Source organism: Sapajus apella, unplaced genomic scaffold (assembly GCF_009761245.1).
Source record: "Sapajus apella isolate SASKATOON/1434 unplaced genomic scaffold, GSC_monkey_1.0 scaffold68, whole genome shotgun sequence".
NCBI lineage: Eukaryota > Metazoa > Chordata > Mammalia > Primates > Cebidae > Sapajus > Sapajus apella.
Genome location: NW_022437008.1, coordinates 5,815,747 through 5,837,474, shown reverse-complemented (window position 1 = coordinate 5,837,474; position 21,728 = coordinate 5,815,747). Strand labels below are relative to the sequence as shown.

The window sequence follows — 21,728 nt, the reverse complement described above, 5'->3', positions numbered from 1 at the left end:
TAGCCGGCCATTGGAAAACCCCTCCAAAATTTAAAAGAAGCCCCGCCAAAACCGGCCCACTAGCACATTGCCCCGTCCAGCCGGCTCACTGGAAATCCCACCTACCTACTTATAGCAGCTTGCCACAGCCACACCCTGTTCTCCACTGCCAATCAGAGCACCTTCCCTCCCTATATAACCCCACGCCTGAGGGAAGTCAAGTGTGACCTCTCTAGCCCCCTGGACCATAAAACCTCGCCCGGGAGCCAAAAAAATTAGCATCTAATTGTTCTCATGCAGGCCTCAGTTTCTTCATTTTAAACTCGGCAACAAACCTTACAGAGAATAAACCTTACACTGGGCAGGGATGAATACAGGGGGAAGAGCATGTGAAGATGAAGAGGCCATGCAGAGAGAGTCCCGGAAAAGATCCTCAGAGCCCTCAGAAGGAACCAAGGCTGCCAACACCTTGATCTTGGAATTCAAGCTCAGTTCTGTTTTTGTTTGTTTGTTTGTTTTTGAGTCAGATTCTCTGTTGCCCAGACTGGAGTGCAGTGCCACGATCTCAACTCACTGCAACCTCCACCTCCTGGGTTCAAGAGATTCTCCTACCTCAGTCTCCTGAGTAGCTGAGATTACAGGCACCTGCCACCACACGCAGCTGATTTTTGTATTTTTAGTAGAGACAGGGTTTCACCGTGTTGACCAGGCTGGTCTCGAACTCCTGACCTCAGGTGATCCACCCACCTCGGCCTCCCAAAGCGTTGGGATTATAGGCATGAGCCACTGAGCCCAGCCTCAGTTCTGGTTTTTAAGCCACCCAGTTTGTGAAACTTTGTTGTAACAGCCTTAGAAAACTGAGATACCCGCTTTCGCACAAGAGATCAGCTGATGCGGCATCAGGGCCACTGGAGCGGCAGGTCACCTGCCCGCTGAGAGCACCTGCCCGCCAGTTGCAGGCCCTCTCACCCAGCCCCTTCCCCTCACTGGCTCCAGCGCCTCACTCCCGCAGGTCGCCTGGAGACCCAAGTTGCAGATGTCAGTGACTATGGCCAGTGCTCCTGTGGGACACTGCCCTCTCCCCAACGACAGCCTTCAGTTGACACCCAGAGAGGAGATGGAGCCCCACACTGCACCAGCACGCGACTCCAACGCCAACGAGGTTAGTGTTGACGCTGAAGGCTGTGACATGCCAATGCCTCCAGGATCTCCTTGTCACCCCCCCACCACCACTACCAAAGCCCAGGCACCAAGCCCCTCTCTTCTCCAGGACCCAGGCACTCAAGCCCCACCCGACTCTCAATGGGCCTTTGTCCCCGACTGGGAAAGGCACGGGCAGAGTCTGACATCATGAAGCCTGGGGTGGGGGTGGGACTCCCCCTCCCCTTCCAACTCCCCCCCCAGCCCCACAACGCCTCTCTCCCTGGACTGAGGGATTCCCTGCCCCTCACCCCCTGGGTTCTCCCTTGAGAGCGAGGACCCTCCCTCCCCACCGCTCTGGCCTGAAGGGTGACAGGAGCTGTCCCAGTGCGGAGGAATAGCTCATGGTGAAATCATGGTGTGCTTCATCACACCACCTCCAGCTGCCCCAGCCCCTCCCTCCCACCTTGCAAAAGCCGTGACCAAGGGGTGGAATCTGCGCTCAGAGGGGCCTCACCCAAGTCAGCCAGCACAGCCCTCTGTGCTCCAAGCACTGCTCCAGAGGACAGAAGGGTGCACATGACAGAGAGACAGACAGGTTTCTGGTGAGCCACTGCCTCAGAGCTCCTGGGCTAGTGGGAGGCAGAGGTGGGAACACCTAGGGTACACACGGGCCAGCCTCCCAAGGCTGTAGAAGGAAAGGACAGCATTGCAACGGAGGGGCCTGGCTGACGGGGCAAGATGGGAAAGCTTCCCAGGGAAGCGGCCCCGGGCTGCTGAGCCTACAGGACGGGTAAACCGCAGCCAGTTCTAGAGTGGGGAGTGCTATGGGGTGCGGAGTGCTTTCCAGGAAGAAGGAGGAGCAGGTGCTCAGGCCCCGAGTCTGAAGGTGCCCCGGGGCTCAGAGGAACACGTTCAGCCACTCAACCACCATCGCTGTTCATTAAGCTCCACTGCGTGCCAGGAGCTGGTCTACGAGCAGGGATGGATTGAGAATATCCAAGACAAAGCCTCTGGCTGCATGGAGGTCATGTTCTCTCGAAAGGAGTCGGTGAACACAGAAGGTCATTACAAATGGCAAGAGGAGGTGACACTGATGCTGAGGGTGAAAAGGACCTGTCTCCTCCTACTGCCGACCTAATGTTGCCACCAAGATTCCCTGAGGACGGTGCCTCTGTCCCTCAGCCTGGGACTTCCAAAGAGATTAGACCACCCCCCCCCCAGGACCCAGAATCAGGGTGTTCAGGGATGAAGGAAGGGGAGTGAGCAAGGCAGCCACCCCCAACCCCTCCAGGAAGGAGCTAGGAGAACCCAGGCGTCAGGCTGCCCAGTCCGAGCCCCGTGGTGACAAGGGCCTCTTTGTGCCCCCCTCCCCCGGGGGCAGGGAGGAGCTGGGCCCTGGAGGCAGGCGGCCCCTGGCACCCGGGGGAGGGGAGGGGCTGGCAAGTGGGGGCCTAGACCCTGGGTGGCAGGGGACTGCAAGCTGGGCCGGCGGATCAGAGGTGCAGAAGCAACCGAGTCCAAGTGAGTACGGTGGCAGGGAGGCCAGGGCACAAGAAGCAGGGCACCGTGGCATTGGCACCCAGACGTGAGCAGGGTCAGGTGCTCCGGGCGAGGGAGCGTCGATGTGTACCACTACCGATTTAGGATGCAGGAGGGTGTGGCTGCTTTGGGAATGGCCTGGGACCATCACTGGGGCAGCAGTGGGGCTCTGGGAAGAAACCACAGAGAAAGCGGGATGGAGGTTTTGCAGGAGAGGTTTCCTTGGGGCTCCTGAGTGCGGGACAGATGGGGTGGAGGAGGTCTGCATCTGGGTGAAGAACGGAAGGATGTCCAGGTGATCAGGCAGATTGCAGTCTGCAATCTGGGAGGTGAATGGGGGCAGTAGGTTGTGAGTGAGCGCATTCTAGCACCTGGGCACACAACAGGTGTGTGTGTGTGTGTACGCATGTGCATGTGTGTATGCCTGTGTGTGTGCACATACATGGCCGCCCATGCACCTTCCTCTGTGAGCCTCAGTCAATTTTTCTTCACTAATCCCTACTAAGGAAACTTTTTATTTTTTATTACTATTATATTTTTTGGAGACGTGACTCTCACTATGTTGCCCAGGCTGATCTCAAACTCAAACTTCTGGGCACAAGAGATTCTCCCAACTTGGCCTTCTAAAGTGCTGGGATTACAGGCATGAGCTGCTGCACCTGGCCCCAGCTAAGGAAACATTTCACATGCACTTGTGCTCATCCCATCCTTCCCTTAGCATTTTAACCCAACAGATCTGCCGTACATAGCTTTACGCTGTACATAGGTTTACGCACCGTGGCCAAGCACATTGTAATAGCTGAGGTTTTCACCTCTGTTAAGAATGCCTGCTCTACCTGCTGGTTTCATGTCTGCCTGCACGCGTGCTCATCCTCACCTGCATCTCTCTCCTGTGCCTTCCTGTCACAGGTGCAAGGGCAGCGTCAGCCAGGTATCCATCGGCATGTGTCTGGGTGGATCCGTCTATAGCAAACCTCAGTGTGTGTGTGCAGGCCCTTGCATCTTTGTGAGCCTGGCATGCATGCAGGGCTGTGTGTGTGTCTGTGTGTCTGTGTGTGTTGAATGAATGCCACCTGTGTCTGTCCAAGTGTGTGCGGACAGCAGCAGGGACAGTGCATGCACGACTTGGGGACTGTGTGGGTGCCGGCCCATCTCTGTGGGCACAGAGGTCCCCGTCCCTGTCTGTGTGATCGGGGTCCTGTCTGGGTGTCCGCACGAGTCCCTGCTGTGTGCCCCCGCCCCTTCTGGCTGAGGCTACATCTGTCACATTTCATCCCGGCAATTCAATGTGTCTGACTGTGCATGTGTCTGTATCCGTGGGAAGAGTGGTGAAGGCTGGGAAAGGCAACTGCTTGGAAACCCTGGCTCCAACCCCGAGGCAACCCACAGAGCAGCAGGGTGCCAGGGGCTCGATAGCTCCTACCCTGGGCCTTCCTGGCCCCACTCAAAGCCCAGCCAGGAAGGCCCGACCCCTTTCTCACTCCCCACCTACCCTCAAGCCCCCCTCAAGCTAAAGCACGCTCTGCCCGAGGGAACAGGACTCTTTTGTACCGGGACCCACTTCTGGTGAGGGCGAGGACACCAGGGGCTGTCTGTGGGGTGGGAGAGGGCGGCAGGAATTCACACGGCACGTCGGGAATGCTGATGCTGTGAAACCCAGTCATTGATGGTGCTGGGTCCCTGCCCGCCACCCCAAGGCCGGCCGTGGGACATCTGCTCCCTCACTCTGCTCGCCACGCCCCTCTGATTCACCCCCGTACCCCGATGTGGTTGTTCCCCCTTCCCTCCCCACAGTTCTCCCACACCCCAGCTTGAGGGGAGTTGTTGCCAGGGAGTGGCTTTGAGGCTGTGTGGGAAGGTCCCAGGCATGACGGGAGGCCAAAAGGGCAGCCCGACAACAAGCCACAACCCAGGCAGGAGATACTGGAGTGCGGGCGGGTTGCGCACCCCGATCCCCCCCCGCACCTGAGTGACTCTTGTTGCAGGTTGTCTGGCAGCTTCAGGTGGACCCAGAAGACATCCCCAACTCAGGGAGACTCAGGTAAGGGGCAGGGAACCAACTTTTTTCCTTTGCTTCAGCTTTGCAATGCTGGACCTGCCTGGGCTCTCTGGTTCTTTCTTTCTGGAGATCTCCAGGGGCATCCTGGTGACAAAGATAATGATCAATATGTCATCACTGCACAGAAACAGTACAGGTGGCTAAGATGGCAGACCAACTGTGTGGCCTTGGGAGAGTCAAATAACCTCTCTGGACCTCAGCTATAAAATGAGGATGATAATTGTATCTTCCTCAAAGAGATCAAATGAGTTAAGACAGCAGAATAAGGTAATGAGGACTGGTGCATGGCTGATGCCACAGAAGGGTTTGTGATAAGTAATAGCAGCAGGCCGGGTGAGGTGGCTCACACCTGTAATCCCAGCACTTTAGGAGGCTGAGGCAGGAGGATCGCTTGAGCCAAGGAGTTTAAGACCAGCCTGGGCAACATGGAACACGGCAAGACTCCCATCTCTTAAAAAAAAATAACAAAATAAATAAAGTAAAACAAAATTAGCCAGGCATGGTGGTGTGCACCGGTGGCCCCCACTACTTGGGAGGCTGAGGGGGGAGGATCGCTTATGCCTGGGAGACTGAAGTTGCAGTGAGTGAGCCGTGATTCCACCATTGCATTCCAGCCTGGGCAACAGAACTGAGACCCCATCTCAAAAAGTAAAAAAATTAAAAAATATCAGCAGGCCAGGAGTGGTGATTTATACCTGCAATCCTTTGGGAAGCCAAGGCAGGAATATTGCTGGAGGCCAGGAGTTCGAGACCAGCCTGGGCAACATAGTGAGACCCCCATCCCCACCGTCTTTCTACAAAAAAAGGAAAAATTAGCTGGGTGTGGTGGAGCATACCAGAAGCTGAGACAGGAGGATGACATGAGCCCAGGATTTCGAGGCTATAGCTAGCCGTGATTGCACCACTGCATTCCAGGCTGGGTGGCAAAAAGAGACCCTATCTCAGAAAAATAAGTAAATAAATGCATAAATAAATAATGATAGCAGCAGCAGCTAATATGTGAATGGGCTGCTTCCTGAAGCCCAGATGGAACACCCCCTCTCACTTTCCCCAGCCTTTAACCCTCTCCTCTCCCTCTCCAGCGACCACTCGCTCGCTGTGCAGAATGATATTCCTCACGGCACTGCCTCTGTTCTGGATTATGATTTCAGGTAATGGCTGACAGGTGCTGGGTACCCAAGGGCCTTGGCCCCTGAGCAGGTTGGAGGTGGGTCCCTGTAGCCCCAGGCATGTTGTTGGGGATGGGAGCCAGAGGGGGTGATCGGGTAGGACGTGTCCCTCAGCCTCAGCTCTCCTGCTTGCCTGCAGCCTCCCGAGGGGGTCACTGGGGTGCCTGGATGCCCTCGTCCATCTCGGCCTTCGAGGGCACGTGCGTCTCCATCCCCTGCCGCTTTGACTTCCCGGATGAGCTGCGGCCGGCCGTGGTGCATGGCGTCTGGTACTTCAACAGCCCCTACCCCAAAAACTACCCCCCGGTGGTCTTCAAGTCTCGCACCCAAGTCGTTCACGAGAGTTTCCAGGGCCGCAGCCGCCTCCTAGGGGACCTGGGCCTGCGCAACTGCACCCTCCTGCTCAGCAGCCTGAGCCCCGAGCTAGGCGGGAAGTACTACTTCCGTGGGGACCTGGGCGGCTACAACCAGTACACCTTCTCAGAGCACAGCGTCCTGGACATCATCAGTGAGTCCCAGCGGCAGTGCAGTGCAGGCCCCGGGGCTGGGGGGCGGGGTGGGAAGGCCTCCCTGCACCTTCCCCAGCAGGCCTGGAAGGCAGATCTGGGAGTGCTAATTTGGCTGGGGGTACAAACCTCAAAGCCCATGCAGACCATGCAGATGACAGAAATGAACAAAGCAGGGCCCCAAAATAGTCTTCTTGCCCGCAGAGGAAAACAGGTGCTCCTACTGTTCTGGAAACACCTTGAGAAAGGCAGTGGGGTCCGGGGTTAGGGGCAAGGCCGCTGGGTCCCTGCTTTAGTGTGGTGACCTTGGGCAAGTGAATGAATTTCCTTGGGCCTTGGTTTTCTCTTCTGTAAAATGAGTATAAGAACAGCACTTATGGCAATGAGTGAAAAGCTGTCAGATGCCCAGAGCAGCTCCTGGCACGTGGCCCCCAGCTCTGGCCAACAGAAAGCAGGGCCGTGGCTGTCCGGCGTTCTGAATTTTCAAGAGAAACTGGAACTTGGGATTCTTTGGTGTAATCTCCTAATTCTGAAATTTTGGCGGCTGATTCAGATATGTTTAAAACATCCTATAAGCCAAATATAATACAGCTATGGCCAGACATGGCAATCAGAATAGGGCACACTGCCTGATTCCAGGGATCCCCCTGCCTGATTTCTGAGCCGCACTGCTGCTTGGAGCCCTAAGCCCCATCAGCACCGAGTCCCTTTGAGGAGCCTGGTTCATCCTGGTGTAGAAAGAGACTGCACAGGTGCAGTACACACACACCACACTACAGAAATCACACACCACACACTCTGCCTATACACTACTCACACATCACACACACCGCACACTACACAAACCACACACCACACACTGCACACTCTACCTACACACTACCCAGGCACCAAACACACACCACACACACTACACAAACCAGACACCATGCACACACCCCACACTACACAAACCACACACTATACCTACCACACACTGCACACACACATCACAAACCACACAAACATTGCACACACTACCCCTTCACCAAACACATACCACACACTACACGCACATTGCATGCTACACCAACCACATACACGCTGCATCCTACACACACTGTACACATATATGTACTACCCACACACCACACACACACCACACACACACTACACACACCATACATGATACAAACCACACAGCACATACTACACTCACACCACACAAGCCACACCACACACACCACACGCTATACAAACCACATACCACACACATGACCCAAACCATGCACCACACACACAAAGCACACATACACAATACCCCACACACGCTGCACACATACAGGTACTACCACACATCATATGCATACACACACCACACATGACACAGACCACACACACCACAGACTTACTACACACATATATCACAAACACCACACACTACACAGACCGCACACACATATCACACTACACACATGCACCACACCACACACACACCTACACATACCACACACTGCACACTTACACACACACACTCACATCCCAGGCAGAGGGTAAACCAAGCAGGCATGGGAGAGGAGAGCTGCGTGGGAAGGTGATGCGGTGTGGGGAGCCCACGCTGACGCCAGAGCCACGGGGTTTGCAGCCAGTGTTGTCTGGGGCCAGTTGCAGCCTCAGTTTCCTCATATGCAAAATGAGCAAAATTACAGCACTCACCCTGTCGCTTGGCAGGAGGGACTGGCAAGTTAAAAGCTGTCAGGTGCTTTAGCGACGATACTGTGATTTTCATCACGATGGCGCCCTGGTGGCTCCGTGGAGGGCTCTGGGGTGACCAAGAAGAGGAAGGGTGAAGGGAATTCTGAATCCGGAGGCAGGGAGTAGAGGCGGTACCATTGAGGAGTACCATTGCCAGCAATGGAGGTGGACAAGGTGGGGCCGGGAACCCAGCGCTGCTTCCTCAGCCCTCTCTTTCCCCACCTCATGCAGACACCCCCAACATCGTGGTGCCCCCGGAGGTGGTGGCAGGCACGGAAGTGGAGGTCAGCTGCATGGTGCCGGACAACTGCCCAGAGCTGCGCCCTGAGCTGAGCTGGCTGGGCCACGAGGGGCTGGGGGAGCCCTCTGTGCTGGGCCGGCTGCGGGAGGACGAGGGCACCTGGGTGCAGGTGTCGCTGCTGCACTTCGTGCCCACGAGGGAGGCCAATGGCCACCGGCTGGGCTGCCAGGCCTCTTTCCCCAACACCACCCTGCAGTTCGAGGGCTACGCCAGCCTGGACGTCAAGTGTGAGCCTGGGTGCGGGCGGGGTGGGGTGGGGCGGGGCCTGGGGCAGGAGGCGGGGGCCCGGACCTGCTGGGGGCGGGGCCAGGGCCAGCCACGGCTGAGGGCGGGGTGGGGCGGGGGCGGAACCAGGCAGTCCTGGGGCGGGGCCAAGGAGGAGGGCGGGGCCTGGCAGTGTTGGGGGCGGGGTCGGGCAGGGCTAGGAGTGGACCCTAGGCCGGGTCCCCCCCGCAGCTGCTCGCTAACCTCGCTGTGTCGCTGGCCTCAGACCCCCCCGTAATTGTGGAGATGAACTCCTCGGTGGAGGCCATCGAGGGCTCCCACGTGAGCCTGCTCTGTGGCGCTGACAGCAACCCGCCGCCGCTGCTGACCTGGATGCGGGACGGGACTGTGCTCCGGGAGGCCGTGGCCGAGAGCCTGCTCCTCGAGCTGGAGGAGGTGACCCCCGCCGAGGACGGCGTCTATGCTTGCCTGGCCGAGAACGCCTACGGCCAGGACAACCGCACTGTGGAGCTCAGCGTCATGTGTGAGTGGCCCGCGCTGTGCGCCCACACGCCCATCTGCAGCAGAGAAAGGGAAAGGGGCCTCATCCAGGGCGAGCACTGGCTGGGCCCCGCCGGGGACTGGCCATAAACACGATCAAGGCCAAGGTGGACAGGAGGGTTGCAGGTCAAAGTGTCCCTTCATTCTTTGCGCAAGAATCCGGGAACACCTGCTCTGCCTCACCCTCCTTCCCAGGACAAGAGCCACGCCTGCCTCCTACGGAATCCTGTTAACTACCGCTTCCTGGGGGCAGCTCCTGGCTAGTCTGGGACATGATGTGGGCCTGGCCCCAGGATTACTTTATAAAACTCTTTTTGGAGACAGGGTCTTGCTCTGTTGCCGAGTCTGGAGTGCAGTGACACCATCATAACACCACTTGCCCTCAAACTCCTGGGCTCAAGCAAGCCTCCCACCCCAGCCTCCTGTGCAGCTGGGCCTACAGGTGTGCATCGCCACACGCCAGGCTAATTTTAAAATTTGTTTGTAAAGGTGGGCTCTTGCTATATTGCCCAGGCTAGTCTCAAACTCTTGGGCTCAAGCAAGCCTCCCACCTCAGCCTCCTGAGCTGCTGGGACTACAGGCAGGTGCCACCACACCCAGCCAATTTTTCTATATTTTTTTGTGGAAACAGAATCGATACATTCTCTGGGCTGGTCTTGAACTTCTGGGCTCAAGTGATCCTCCCACCTCGGCCTCCCAAAGCGCTGGGATTACAGGAGTGAGCCACTGTGCCTGGCCAGGAATATGCATTTTTAAATCAATTCCATTGTAGTTCTAATGAGAGGGTTGGGGGAACTTCAGGCCTCATCCAGCCCCTTGTATGCACGTTTATATTATTGGGCCCACAAGCAGAGAGTTGCTCAGAAGAGGGTTCTTAGCTGAGAACCAAGAAGAGACCATTCATTCATTCATTCACAAACGTGTATTGAGGCAAAGTGCCGAGCGCTGGAGATATTAATAATGACAGCCCCAGCCAACATTTACTCCACAGCTTCTGTGTGCTTTTTTTTTTTTTTAATTTTTTTTTTTTTTTTGAGATGGAGTCTCGCTATGTCGCCCAGGCTGGAGGGCAGTGGCATGGTTTTGGCTCACTGCAACCTCCACCTCTAGGTTCAAGCAATTCTCCTGCCTCAGCCTCCTGAGTAGCTGGGATTACAGGCATGCGCCACCATGCCTGGCTAATTTTTGTATTTTTAGTAGAGATGGGGCTCCACCATGTTGGTCAGGCTGGTCTCGATCTCCTGACCTCGGACGATCTACCCACCTCGGCCTCCTAAAGTGCTGGGATTAATGATGTGAGCCATTGTGCCCAGTCTCCTGAGTGCTTTTGACATGTACTCATCCTCCCAGTGTTCCCACAGCTGGCTCTGCCCACTTCCTAGGCTTGCTTCCCCCATCATCGTATCCTAAACTGTAACTACCCTGATTTCCCATACCCTCAGCGCCTTTATTTTTCTCTACACACTTCTCCCCATCTTACAAACTATATATTTAATTACATCGGCTCTCTCCACATGGGCCTTGTTCAAGCTAGAGCAGTGCCTGTCACTCAGTAGGTTCTCAGTGAACGTTGGATGATCACCCCTATGAGGTTGGAACTATTATGAAGCCCATTTTCCAGACTGGAAAAATGAGGCCCAGAGAGGTTAAGACGTGGGTCCACACACAATTGGGCAAGGGTAGAGCTGGGATCTGAAGACAAGCACTCTGGCTACACAGCTGCTGTTCTGGGAAACGAGATAGCCAGGACTGGGGTCACCTGAGCCATCCTGAAATAGTGTGTTAGGTTTGGGGTGGGATTGGGGGTTCCATCTGGGGGTTAGAGTTGGCTGGCAGAAGAAGCACCTCCTGGGTTCTAACCATCAGTGCCGTCCCGCCCTGCAGATGCACCCTGGAAGCCAACGGTGAATGGGACAGTGGTGGCCGTGGAGGGCGAGACGGTCTCCATCTTGTGCTCCACACAGAGCAACCCCGACCCTATTCTCACCATCTTCAAGGAGAAGCAGATCCTGGCCACTGTCATCTACGAGAGTGAGCTGCAGCTGCAGCTGCCGGCCGTGTCGCCTGAGGATGATGGAGAGTACTGGTGTGTGGCTGAGAACCAGTATGGCCAGAGGGCCACTGCCTTCAACCTGTCTGTGGAGTGTGAGTACCTTCGCACGCCAGTTACCGTGGGCATGCACGTATCCCAATCAGTGTCAGCTTTGCCTGTCCTCTGCAGAGACGAGGAAGGGAGGGCAGGGAAGCTGAATTCACAGCAGGAAAATAAAACCCCATCTGAGAATACTGTGTTTCCACATCCTGGGGTGGGTTCTTTCTTTCTTTCCTCTTTCTTTCTTTCTTTCTCTCTCTCTCTCTCTTTCTCTCTCTCCCTTCCTTCCTTCCTTCCTTTTTCTTTCTTTCTTTCTTTCCTTCTTTCATTGTTTCTTTTCTCTCTCTCTCTTTCTCTCTTTCTTTTCTTTCTCTTTCCTTCCTTCCTTCCTTCCTTCCTTCCTTCCTTCCTTCTTTCTTTCTTTCTTTCTTTCTTTCTTTCTTTCTTTCTTTCTTTCTTTCTTTCTTTCTTTTCTTTTCTTTTCTTTTCTTTTCTTTTCTTTCTTTCTTTCCTCTCTTTCTTTCCTCTCTTTCTTTCCTCTCTTTCTTTCTTTTCTCTCTTTCTTTCTTTCTCAGAGTCTTGCTCTGTCACCCAGGCCGGAGTGCAGTGGCTCAATCTCAGCTCACTGCAGTCACTGCCTCCTGGGTTCAAGCGATTCTCCTGCCTCAGCCGCCTGAGAAACTGGGATTACAAGTGTGCGCCACCACGCCCGGCTGATTTTTGTATTTTTAGTAGAGACAAGGTTTCACCATGTTGGCCAGGCTGGTCCCAAACCCCTGACCTCAAACGATCTGCCTGCCTTGGCCTCCCAAAGTGCTAGAATTACAGACGTGAGCCACCACACCCAGCCTGGGGTGGGCTTTTGACCGAGAAAATTTCTGGGTCCTGTGGCCACTGCCCCTCTGCATTAACTAAAACAATGGCCATGATCTCTAACCCGTGTAGAGCATCACTATGTACCAGGCACTGCTGGAAGCACTGTGCAGGAACCCACTCACTTCATCCTCATGACATCCTTATGAGGGAGGTTCTATTACTGTTCTCCTGTTTAAAGAGAAGGAAACTGAGGCCCAGAGAGCTTACGCCCCTTGCCTAAGTTCACACAGCCAGGAAATGGCAGAATTTGAGGTTTGAATCCAGATAGTCTGGTTCCATTTTGCTTCCCTGCCCAACGCTGACCTCATCGTTTGTTAATGACATCAGAATATATTGATGGGGCAGTTGCTATACACAGAGGGCTGTGCGGCTCTGTGAGCGGCGGACACCACACTTACAAACAGGTACAGGATAGCTGGAGAGACGACATAGATGCACATAAAAAGTGACTGTCTTGGAAATGAAACTCACCATTGCACCGCCTGGCAGCGCCTCTCCTCTCCTCTCTGTGGACTGTGCCACCATCTCCCACCACCCCTACCCCACAGCCATCACTCCAGCTTGTAGCAGCCAAGTCAGTTTGACTCCCCTTCCTCAAGCAGCTCCCTCTGGAATGTCGCCTTCCTGTTTCCAGGCACTCCAGCCTGGATGACAGAGCAAGACTCTGTCCTACCCCACCCCACCCCACTCCCAATAAAAGAAGAACTAAGAGGGTAACACTGAGTGTCCACAGTGCCCAGCATGTGCTGCGTACTCTGTAGACATGGATGTCATCATCCTTTCTCACTGATTTTCCTCTGGGATCCAGGTTAAATACTTGTGCCTTTTGCTGCGGAGGTTTTGCTCCTGTGACCCCTGTGCTGGAATGGTTCCATCTACCCATGAGTACTTGGGTGGGATGCTAAGTGTTTTTTTTTTTTTTGGTTTGTTTGTTTGTTTTGAGACAGGGTCTTGCCCTGTTGCCCAGGCTGGAATGCAGTGGTTTGATTATCGCTCACTGCAGCTTTGATCTCCTGGGCTCAACTGATTCTCACACTTCAGCCTCTTGAGTAGCTGGGACTACAGGCATGCATCATCACGTCCAGTTAATGTTTTAATTTTTTTTTGTAGAGATGGGGTCTTGATCTGTTGCCCAGGCTGGTCTCAAACTCCTGAGCTCAAGCGATCCTCCTGCCTTGGCCTCCCAAAGTGCTGGGATGACAGGTTCACGTGAGCCATCATGCCCAGCTGGGATGTGAAGTGTTTACAACACATTCGTGCCCCTGTCTTCAGAGTCCCACAGCCCACTGTCAGCTACTGACTGTAACCCCCTGGTCTGCACAGATGAGAACTCGATCCTGGAGGCCCAGGAGGCTGAGTGGCCTCACCTAGCCAGTAGATGGCAGAGCTGGGATTCAAGCCAAATCCATCTCACTGCAAGCTCCTCATTCTTTGTACCTTTGTCTTCAGGGTTTGTCTAGAGTCCCATAAGGGTTTGCGCAGCTTCACACATTGCTTGCAAAGATACTAAGCACATGCCCAGCAATGTGTCGGGGTTCCTCCAGCATCCAGGGAAGAAGCTGTGTCACCAGAGCACCGGCGGTGCTGTCTTGAGTAAAAGTGCTTTTGAAAAGTTTAATGTCTGTCTATTCAGGTTTGCTGTTATTAATTTACTCTGTGGTGTGTTAGCTGGTTAATGCTATAGCAAGCATAATGCATCTCTGCCTGAACAGGACTTTTTATTCAGTAGACTTAGAGACGTATGCACAGAGGTTCCAGTCCTTCCCCTGAATCCATGTGACTCCCAGGTCCACCACTGTTCATGGCACATTCTTTTTGCTGGAAATTGAAAATAGGTGGGGTAGGTGAGCCAAGGGTCTCTTGGCTGTGTGTAAGTGGGTTTTGGTCAACCAGGGCTCAGTCCAGAGCAAGCTGAGGAGGGTGTTGGACTCTCCTGCCAAGAAAGAGAACATAAAGAAGGAGAGAGAGTGTGGTCAGGCAGAGCCTGAGCAGCCTTGTAAGATGAAAGGGTTTGTATTTGGGGCCAGGCACAGTGGCTTGCGCCTTATAATCCCAGCACTTTGGGGGGGCCAAGGCAGGAGGATTGCTTGAGCTCAGGAGTTCAAGACCAGCCTGGGCAACATAGCAAAACCCTGTCTCTACAAAAACAAACAAAAACCCTCCAGTAACTGTCATGAGCATGACAGATTTACTGTCTTCTGCAATTCTAAACATAAAGCTTTAAAAGCAAAAGGGTTTTTGCAAATTTGGCATGACCCTGATTTGACAGCAAAAGCTGACCTAAAGAACATGATCTATACTGATTTCATTTAGGGTGAATAGTCGTATTTTTTGCTCTGTATATTACATTGAACCATGTGAAATTTTTTCTGCATGTCAAAAATGGTCAAATGTGGCTGGGCACAGTGGTTCACACCTGTAATCCCAGCAATTTGGGAGACTGAAGCAGGAGGATTGCTAGAGGCCAGGAGTTCAAGTGAGCTATAGTAGTGCCACTGCACTTCAGCCTGGGTGGCAGAGACAGACCCTGTCTCTAAACGATAAAAAAAATAAAGGATTGGGCTGGACACAGTGACTCACTGAGACCGAGGTGGGCAGATCACGAGGTCAAGAGATCGAGACCATCCTGGCCAACTCGGCGAAACCCCGTCTCCACTGAAAATACAAAAAAATTAGCTGGACGTGGTGGCGCACACCTGTAGTCCCAGCTACTCAAGGGGCTGGGGGAGGAGAATCACTTGAATGGCGGGGTGGGGGGGTGGGTGTGGAGGTTGCAGTAAGCCAAGATCGTGCCTGTACACTCTAGCCTGGCAACAGAGTAGGACTCCATCTCAAAAACATAGAGAAATAGAAGATTTGTATGTTAGGTGGCCCACGGAGCAACAGAGGAGGGTTTTGAACAGGGAGTGTCGTGACCTGAGTTATGTATATCAAGGTGAAAGAGGTCAGAGAGAGTGAAAGGGCCAGGGTGCAGGACACACACAGCCCATCCCTGTGACACAGTGGTCCGTCCAGGCCAAACCTGAGGCTACAGTCCCCCCAAAAGTGGCACCAGAAGAATTGCCCCAAGAGAGTGCCCAAGCCACCCTAAAATGAGGCCACTGGGGATTCCAAAGAGAGAGGCCTAAACACCAGGTGATCATCAGTCCAAAGCATTCAGGAGGGAAACTTGCACAGTGCTACAGCGAGAGAAAGGGAGGTTCTACCCAGACATGTCCGTGAGGGTCAGGGTACAGGTTTACATGAGAGTTTAAGGAGTTTGGCCCAGGGCCGGGGCTGGTTTCTTTCATTCTTTCATTTTTGTTGTTGTTGTTGTGTGTGTGTGTGTGTTTGAGACAGAGTCTCACTCTGTTACCCAGGTTGGCCTGATCTTGGCTCACTGCAACCTCTGCCTCCCAGGCTCAAATGATTCTCCTGCCTCAGCCTCCCGAGTAGCTGGGACCACGGCGTGCACCACCACACCTGGCTAATTTTATATTTTTAGTAGAGACAGTGTTTCACCATGTTGGCCAGGCTGGTCTTGAACTCTTGACTTCAAATGATCCACCCACGCCTTGGCCTCCCAAAGTGCTAGGATTACTGGCATAAGCCACCGTGCCCAGCCTCTTTCAGTGTTTTGAGCAACAACTTAGACACCTTTATCAGTGCCTGGGAATGTTCAAGTCCCCCGGCGTGGGTTAGTGAAGCTTGTAGGGAAAACAGGCAGCTGGCGGGTCGTAGCAAGGTCAAGGCACTCTCCGTCAGGACAGAGGAAAAAGGAGGGGAAATTAGAGAGCCATCCGTGAGGCTACCGCCCCCCTCCTTGGCCATGCTGGCCTTGCCCTGAGCCAAGCAGTCTCCCCGGCTGGGCCTCGAGTAGGCTCCGGGCCACCCTCAGTCCTGATTTTACCCCTGCAGTCGCCCCTATGCTCCTCCTGGAGTCACACTGCGCAGCAGCCCGAGACACGGTGCAGTGCCTGTGCGTGGTGAAGTCCAACCCGGAGCCGTCCGTGGCCTTTGAGCTGCCGTCGCGCAACGTGACCGTGAACGAGAGCGAGCGGGAGTTTGTGTACTCGGAGCGCAGCGGCCTTGTGCTCACCAGCATCCTCACGCTGCGAGGGCAGGCCCAGGCCCCGCCCCGCATCATCTGCACCGCGAGGAACCTCTATGGCGCCAAGAGCCTGGAGCTGCCCTTCCAAGGAGCCCGTGAGTGGCGTGGCCTTGGGGTGGGAGCCACAGGAGTGGGGCGGGCTCCTCTTGGATCCAAATTCCCAAGGCTGAGGAACATCTTCAGAGCATGGGCTGTGCAGATTAAGAAAGGGTCAAATTCTTCCTTTCTGGTTGGAGCGGAGAAGCAGCCCTGAGTTTGCCCCGAGTTTGCTTAGACCTTTGAGGTAGGAGCCCCTCCCCAGGGCCCTCCAGCACAAAAGGGGTTGCCCTGGCACTGGGAGCCTCCGTGCCAGTCAATGAGGGCAAGGATGCCCTGGCTGTGTGAATATGTTGACTGTCACCCCAGCACGTCTCCAGAGTTCTCAGGTGTTGCCATCACCGCCCACAACCCTGAGGGTGCCTGGTCTTCTCTGTCCTCAGATCGATTGATGTGGGCCAAGATTGGGCCTGTGGGCGCCGTGGTCACCTTTGCCATCCTGATTGCCATCATCTGCTACATTACCCAGACACGCAGGAAGTGAGTGCCAGCCGGAGCTGATTTGGGGATGGGAGTCTCCAAAAAGGGGACTGGGGGCGGGGTCAGAAGGCCTGGAGTGGGCGTCGGAAGGCAGCACCATAGGTATAGAGAAGGGAGATTCTGCTCTGGGAAGGATCTCCGGACAGAGGAGAGAGGGTCCTGTTAGTCCCAGCCCCTGCTGCTCAGGGGCACACCAGGGCCTGGGCTGAGCCCTTTACACACATCATCTGAGACCTGTTTCCTCACACTCTATTTCGATGGCCTCCCTGTCTCCAGAAACGCTCCCCTACACACTCCAGTGTGGTGGGGAAAGCCCAGGTACCCCTGCAGCCACAGCAGCAGGCCCACTTGACGCCAAAAGCCCCAAAGATTACACACATCTGTGGCAACAAAAATATGCCTTGAAAGATTGCTCGAGCTCAGAAGTTAGAGGCCAGCCCGGGAAACACAGGGAGACCCCCGTCTACAAAAAAATGAAAAAATTAGCTAGGCATAGTGGTACGTGCCTGTGGTCCCAGCTACTTGGGAGGCTGAGGAGGGAGGATCGCTTGAGACCACGAGGTTGGGGCTGCAGTGAGATATGATTTCACCACTGTACTCCAGCCTAGGTGACAGAGGAGAACTTGTCTCTAAAAACAAACCAACAGAAAGCTTCTCCAGCCCCGAACTACACACACCTGACCCAATTGAGCTGTGGCCCACACCCATCAGCTGTCCTGAGAAATGAATTAACCTCTCTGCTCCAACTCCTGGCGGCAAGAGGGGCAGACACACAGAGCCTATGAGGGGAACCTGGAGAATCCAGGCGGGGGTCCTGAAAAATGGCAGAGCCCAGGGGTCCGGTGGCTGGTCCCCAGCCGGGCAGGGGCCACCGAGGTGGGGAAGGCGGGCCGTGGGGGCAGGAGAGGCCGGCGGTTCTGAAAGGGCTGCTTGCCACACCTTAGAGATAGGGTGGGAGCAACTCTGAGGTCCCCTGAGCCAAACTCCTAAAACACATGGGGTGCAGAACGGGAGGGCAGAGGGAGATCTGACGAATCCTGCCCTGCAGAAAGAACGTGACAGAGAGTCCCAGCTTCTCGGCCGGGGACAATCCTCCGGTCCTGTTCAGCAGCGACTTCCGCATCTCTGGGGCACCGGAGAAGTACGAGGTAAGGACCAGAGCGGTGTGGCTCCAGGCGGCCTAGGAACCTGGATGCCAGGGACACCAAGGGCCTGTGAGGCCAAGGGGCAGGGGAGCAAGGCAGCCACTCAGAGGAGGAGAGGAGGAAATTCCAGGGCTGGGTTGGACCTGGAGGCTGGGGAGGAGGTGCCCAGGCTGAAGCTGTGTAGGGGGCGATGGGGTGTGGGGCCCAAGGGCCCCCTCACCCTCCCTCCCTGCCTGTGTCTATGACTGCATTTCCTTCTCCAATAGTCCAAAGAGGTCTCTACCCTGGAATCTCACTGAGCGCCCCAGGAGGTAGGTTCCGGGGGCCTCAGTGTGCCCTCCTCTGGGCCCTCCTTGGGCCCTGGGGTCGGCGTGCATGTGCGTGTGTCCCTGTCAGGCGTCAAGGTGGTCTCTGGTGAAATCCCGGCCTGCCCGGCAGTGCTGGCCTTGTCTAGTCTGTCTGTTGCAGCTCCTGCCTGTCTGTGGCCACCGTCCTGTGTGTCCAAATTCCTGTGGCTGGGGGGGTGGAGGGAGGGGTGGGAAGCATGAGGGGAACCCACATGTCATCTGCAGGACCTCCCAGATTGAGGGGATCCCCATGCCAGGTCCAAACATGGGGGAGCATGTACTGAACCAGGTATTTCGAGAAATATGGAAAAGTGGGGTCCTAGCTAGGTGGCTTTCACCTGGGAAGGCATTAGGGGTTAAATTGTGTGCCCCTCAAACTCCTATGTTGAAAGCTTCCTGGCCAGGTGCAGTGGCTCTTGCCTGTGGTCCTAGAACTTTGGGAGGCCAAGGCCAGATCTCTTGAGGTCAGGAGTTCGAGACCAGCCTGGCCAACATGGTGAAACCCCGTCTCTACCAAAAATACAAAAAATTAGCCAGGCATGGTGGCAGGCGCCCGTAATCCCAGCTACTCGGGAGGCTGAGACAGGAGAATTGCTCAAACTCGGGAGGTGGAGGTTGCACTGAGCCGAGGTCATGCCATTGCAATCTAGCCTGGGTCTCAAGAAAAGAAAGGAAGAAAAGAAAAAAAAAAAAGAAGAAAGCTTCCTGGAGAAACTGAATTTGTAGGCGGATTTCAAGCTCAGCAATGATTAACACTGGCAGAAGCTCCAGAGTGGGACCCAATGATCGGGGGCATCACTGGGCCTGTGATCCTTGAGGAAGGAGGTTCACGCAGGGATTTGTTTGGGACTGAACTCAGGAGATCTGAGGGTGCAAACACTCTGGCCTCCGCGTCCGGAAAAGGCCGGGAGCAGGACCCTGCTAATGGGTGGTTTCCCCTCCTAGAGCGAGAGGCGCCTGGGATCTGAGAGGAGGCTGCTGGGCCTTCGGGGCGAACCCCCAGAGCTGGACCTGAGCTATTCCCACTCAGACCTGGGGAAACGGCCCACCAAGGACAGCTACACGCTGACGGAGGAGCTGGCTGAGTATGCTGAAATCCGGGTCAAGTGAAGGAGCTGGGGGCAGCCGGCGTGGCTGACCCCCCCTCAGGACCCTCGCTGGCCCCCACTGGCTGCGGGCTCCCTTCCTCCCAAAAGTATCGGGGGCTTGGGTGGGAGGGGAATGAGGCAGGTGACAGTGAGGTCCTGGGGGCCTGACCTCTCCCTTCTTCCCAGCTGCCCCTCCCTGCCAACACACCCATACCCTCATTATGGCTCCTCTCTAACCTCCTTTACCCTCATCTGTCTGGAGGGGAGCTCTGTCTGTCTGTGTTATTTATTGCTACTTCCTGCCTGGTCTCCTGCCCCCACACCTGGCCCGGGGCCTGTACAAAAGGGACATGAAATAAATGCCCCGAAGCCGAATGCCAGTCTAGATCCTGATGCTCTCTGACCTGTCTTTGGGCAGCCTGCCATCCCACCGTCTCCCGAACCATCACAGAGTTTCTCCTTGCCCTTGGCTGAGCCCTGTGTGCAGACAAGGACCTGGGGATTTTAGCCTTGAACCCAGGACCAATGGCCATTCAGTTCCTCCCACTCTGAGCTGGTAGCTTCGGGCTGGGTCTGGGTTGACTTCTGGGTAATTTAACATAAAAATCTTCATGCTGGTTTCTGCCACAGTCAGATCAGCTGACACCACTGGGCTTGAACTCGCATGTGGCCACGACTTGCTGAAAGGGAGGGTCCTATGCATTGGCCGTAGTCCCCACCACTCCCTATTGTCCCACACCTGACCAGCTTCCCTCACTGACATTACCTCCTGGTCCCTGCAGCTTGGAGTTCGAGCCACAGATCTAGGTCTCTCCAGCCCGTGTCGGTTTCACCACCATCTCTCACATTCATGCTGCAAGTTGCAGCATCAGCCTTTACACATCACTACATTCAGTTCAAGAAACATTATTTAAGCACCAGCTGTGTACTGAGCACTTTCCAGAGGCTCAGGCTTTCCTGAGAAGGGACTCCTAGGACAACCCTGTGACAATGAGAACGCTGAGACTTAGAGAATTTAGGTGACTTTCCCCAGGTCCCAGAGCTTGGAAATGGCATGGCCAGGCCCTGGACTAGATTATTCTGATTCAAATGCACCCTTTCCTTCCTTCCTTTCCCTTTCTCCTTCCCCTTCCCCTTCCCTTTCCCCTTCCCCTCCTCCTTCCCCTCCCCTCCCCTCCCCTCCCCTCCCCTTCCTTTCCCTTCCCTTCCTTTCCTCTTTTTGATGGAGTCTCACTCTGTCACCCAGGCTGGAGTGTAGTGGTGCAATCTCGGCTCACTGCAACCTTCACCTCCCAGGTTCAAGCGATTCTCCTGCCTCAGACTCCTGAGTAGCTGGATCATAGGCACCTGCCATGATGCCTGGCTAATTTTTGTATCAAATGTACTTTTTGTATAATATCTGTCAGGAAGTTAAAAAGGGCCAGAGTGTCTGGTGTAAATGGATTAGTAACTAACAGTTGTTGAACGCTTTCTATGATTCTACCTAGTTTGTATTAATTCATCTCCATTAACCTCATTTACCTTCCCTAACAATGATGACCATGGTTCTCAAAGTGTGGTCCCTAGGCAGCAGCATCAGCAGCACCCGGGAACTTGCTAGAAAGGCAGATTTTCAGATTCCGCCCTAGACTTCAGACATCAAAAACCCTGGGGTGGGGCCCAGGAGTCTGTGCTTTGAGAAGTCCTTAGTGGATTCTGATGCATGCGGACGTTTGAGAACAAGCGGCTGAAGCACAGCGAGGTCACATTTCTCCCACAGTCCTCAGCTGTTAGTGGTGGAGCCGATTTGAGCCCCAACCACTGGCTCAGAGGCCACGCTCTGATGCTATACTACACGGCCATCCTGGTGAGAACCAGCAGCAGCTCCCAGAGCCCGGGTGCTGGAGGAGCAGTAAAATTAAGCTCTGGGCTGTGGGCAGTGAGGGCAGGGTTTCCTAGGTGACAGCTCTCCTTGTGTGTGTGTTTTTTTTTGAGATGGAGTCTCACTCTGTCACCCAGGCTGGAGTGCAGTGGCACAATCCTGGCTCACCGCAACCTCCACCTCCCAGGTTCAAGCGATTCTCCTGCCTCAGCCTCCCAAGTAGCTGGGACTACAGGCACACGCCACCATACCTAGCTAATTTTTGTATTTTTAGTAGATGGGGTTTCACCATGTTGGCCAGGCTGGTCCGGAACTCCTGACCTCAAGTGATCCACCTGCCTCGGCTGAAAGTGCTGTGATTACAGGTGTGAGCCACTGTACCTGGCCTCTCCCTGGGTTTTGAAGAAGGCAGAGGACACAGCACAGAGACCAAAATAAAGGCCTAGAGGCAGGAATAA

General features: G+C 54.8%; 1 protein-coding gene across 4 annotated transcripts; it reads left to right on the top strand.

Moving 5' to 3' along the window:
* The first annotated feature begins 1,702 nt into the window (after positions 1-1,702).
* On the top strand, positions 1,703-19,794 carry MAG (myelin associated glycoprotein). 4 transcript variants are annotated; one of them, XM_032249036.1, is made up of 12 exons: positions 1,703-1,724; positions 4,647-4,702; positions 5,803-5,871; positions 6,029-6,397; positions 8,361-8,657; positions 8,921-9,178; positions 11,080-11,340; positions 16,061-16,348; positions 16,733-16,829; positions 17,878-17,977; positions 18,241-18,285; positions 19,267-19,396. In XM_032249036.1, the coding sequence occupies exons 3-11, from the start codon at positions 5,826-5,828 to the stop codon at positions 18,271-18,273; spliced, it is 1,749 nt and encodes a 582-aa protein (XP_032104927.1). In that variant the 5' UTR covers positions 1,703-1,724; positions 4,647-4,702; positions 5,803-5,825; the 3' UTR covers positions 18,274-18,285; positions 19,267-19,396. The 4 variants fall into 4 exon arrangements, with proteins under 4 accessions (XP_032104927.1, XP_032104925.1, XP_032104928.1 ...); XM_032249037.1 differs by lacking the exon at positions 1,703-1,724 and adding an exon at positions 2,487-2,643 and having other exon boundaries at positions 19,267-19,794; XM_032249034.1 differs by lacking the exon at positions 18,241-18,285 and having other exon boundaries at positions 1,706-1,724; positions 19,267-19,794.
* The last annotated feature ends 1,934 nt before the right edge of the window (positions 19,795-21,728 follow it).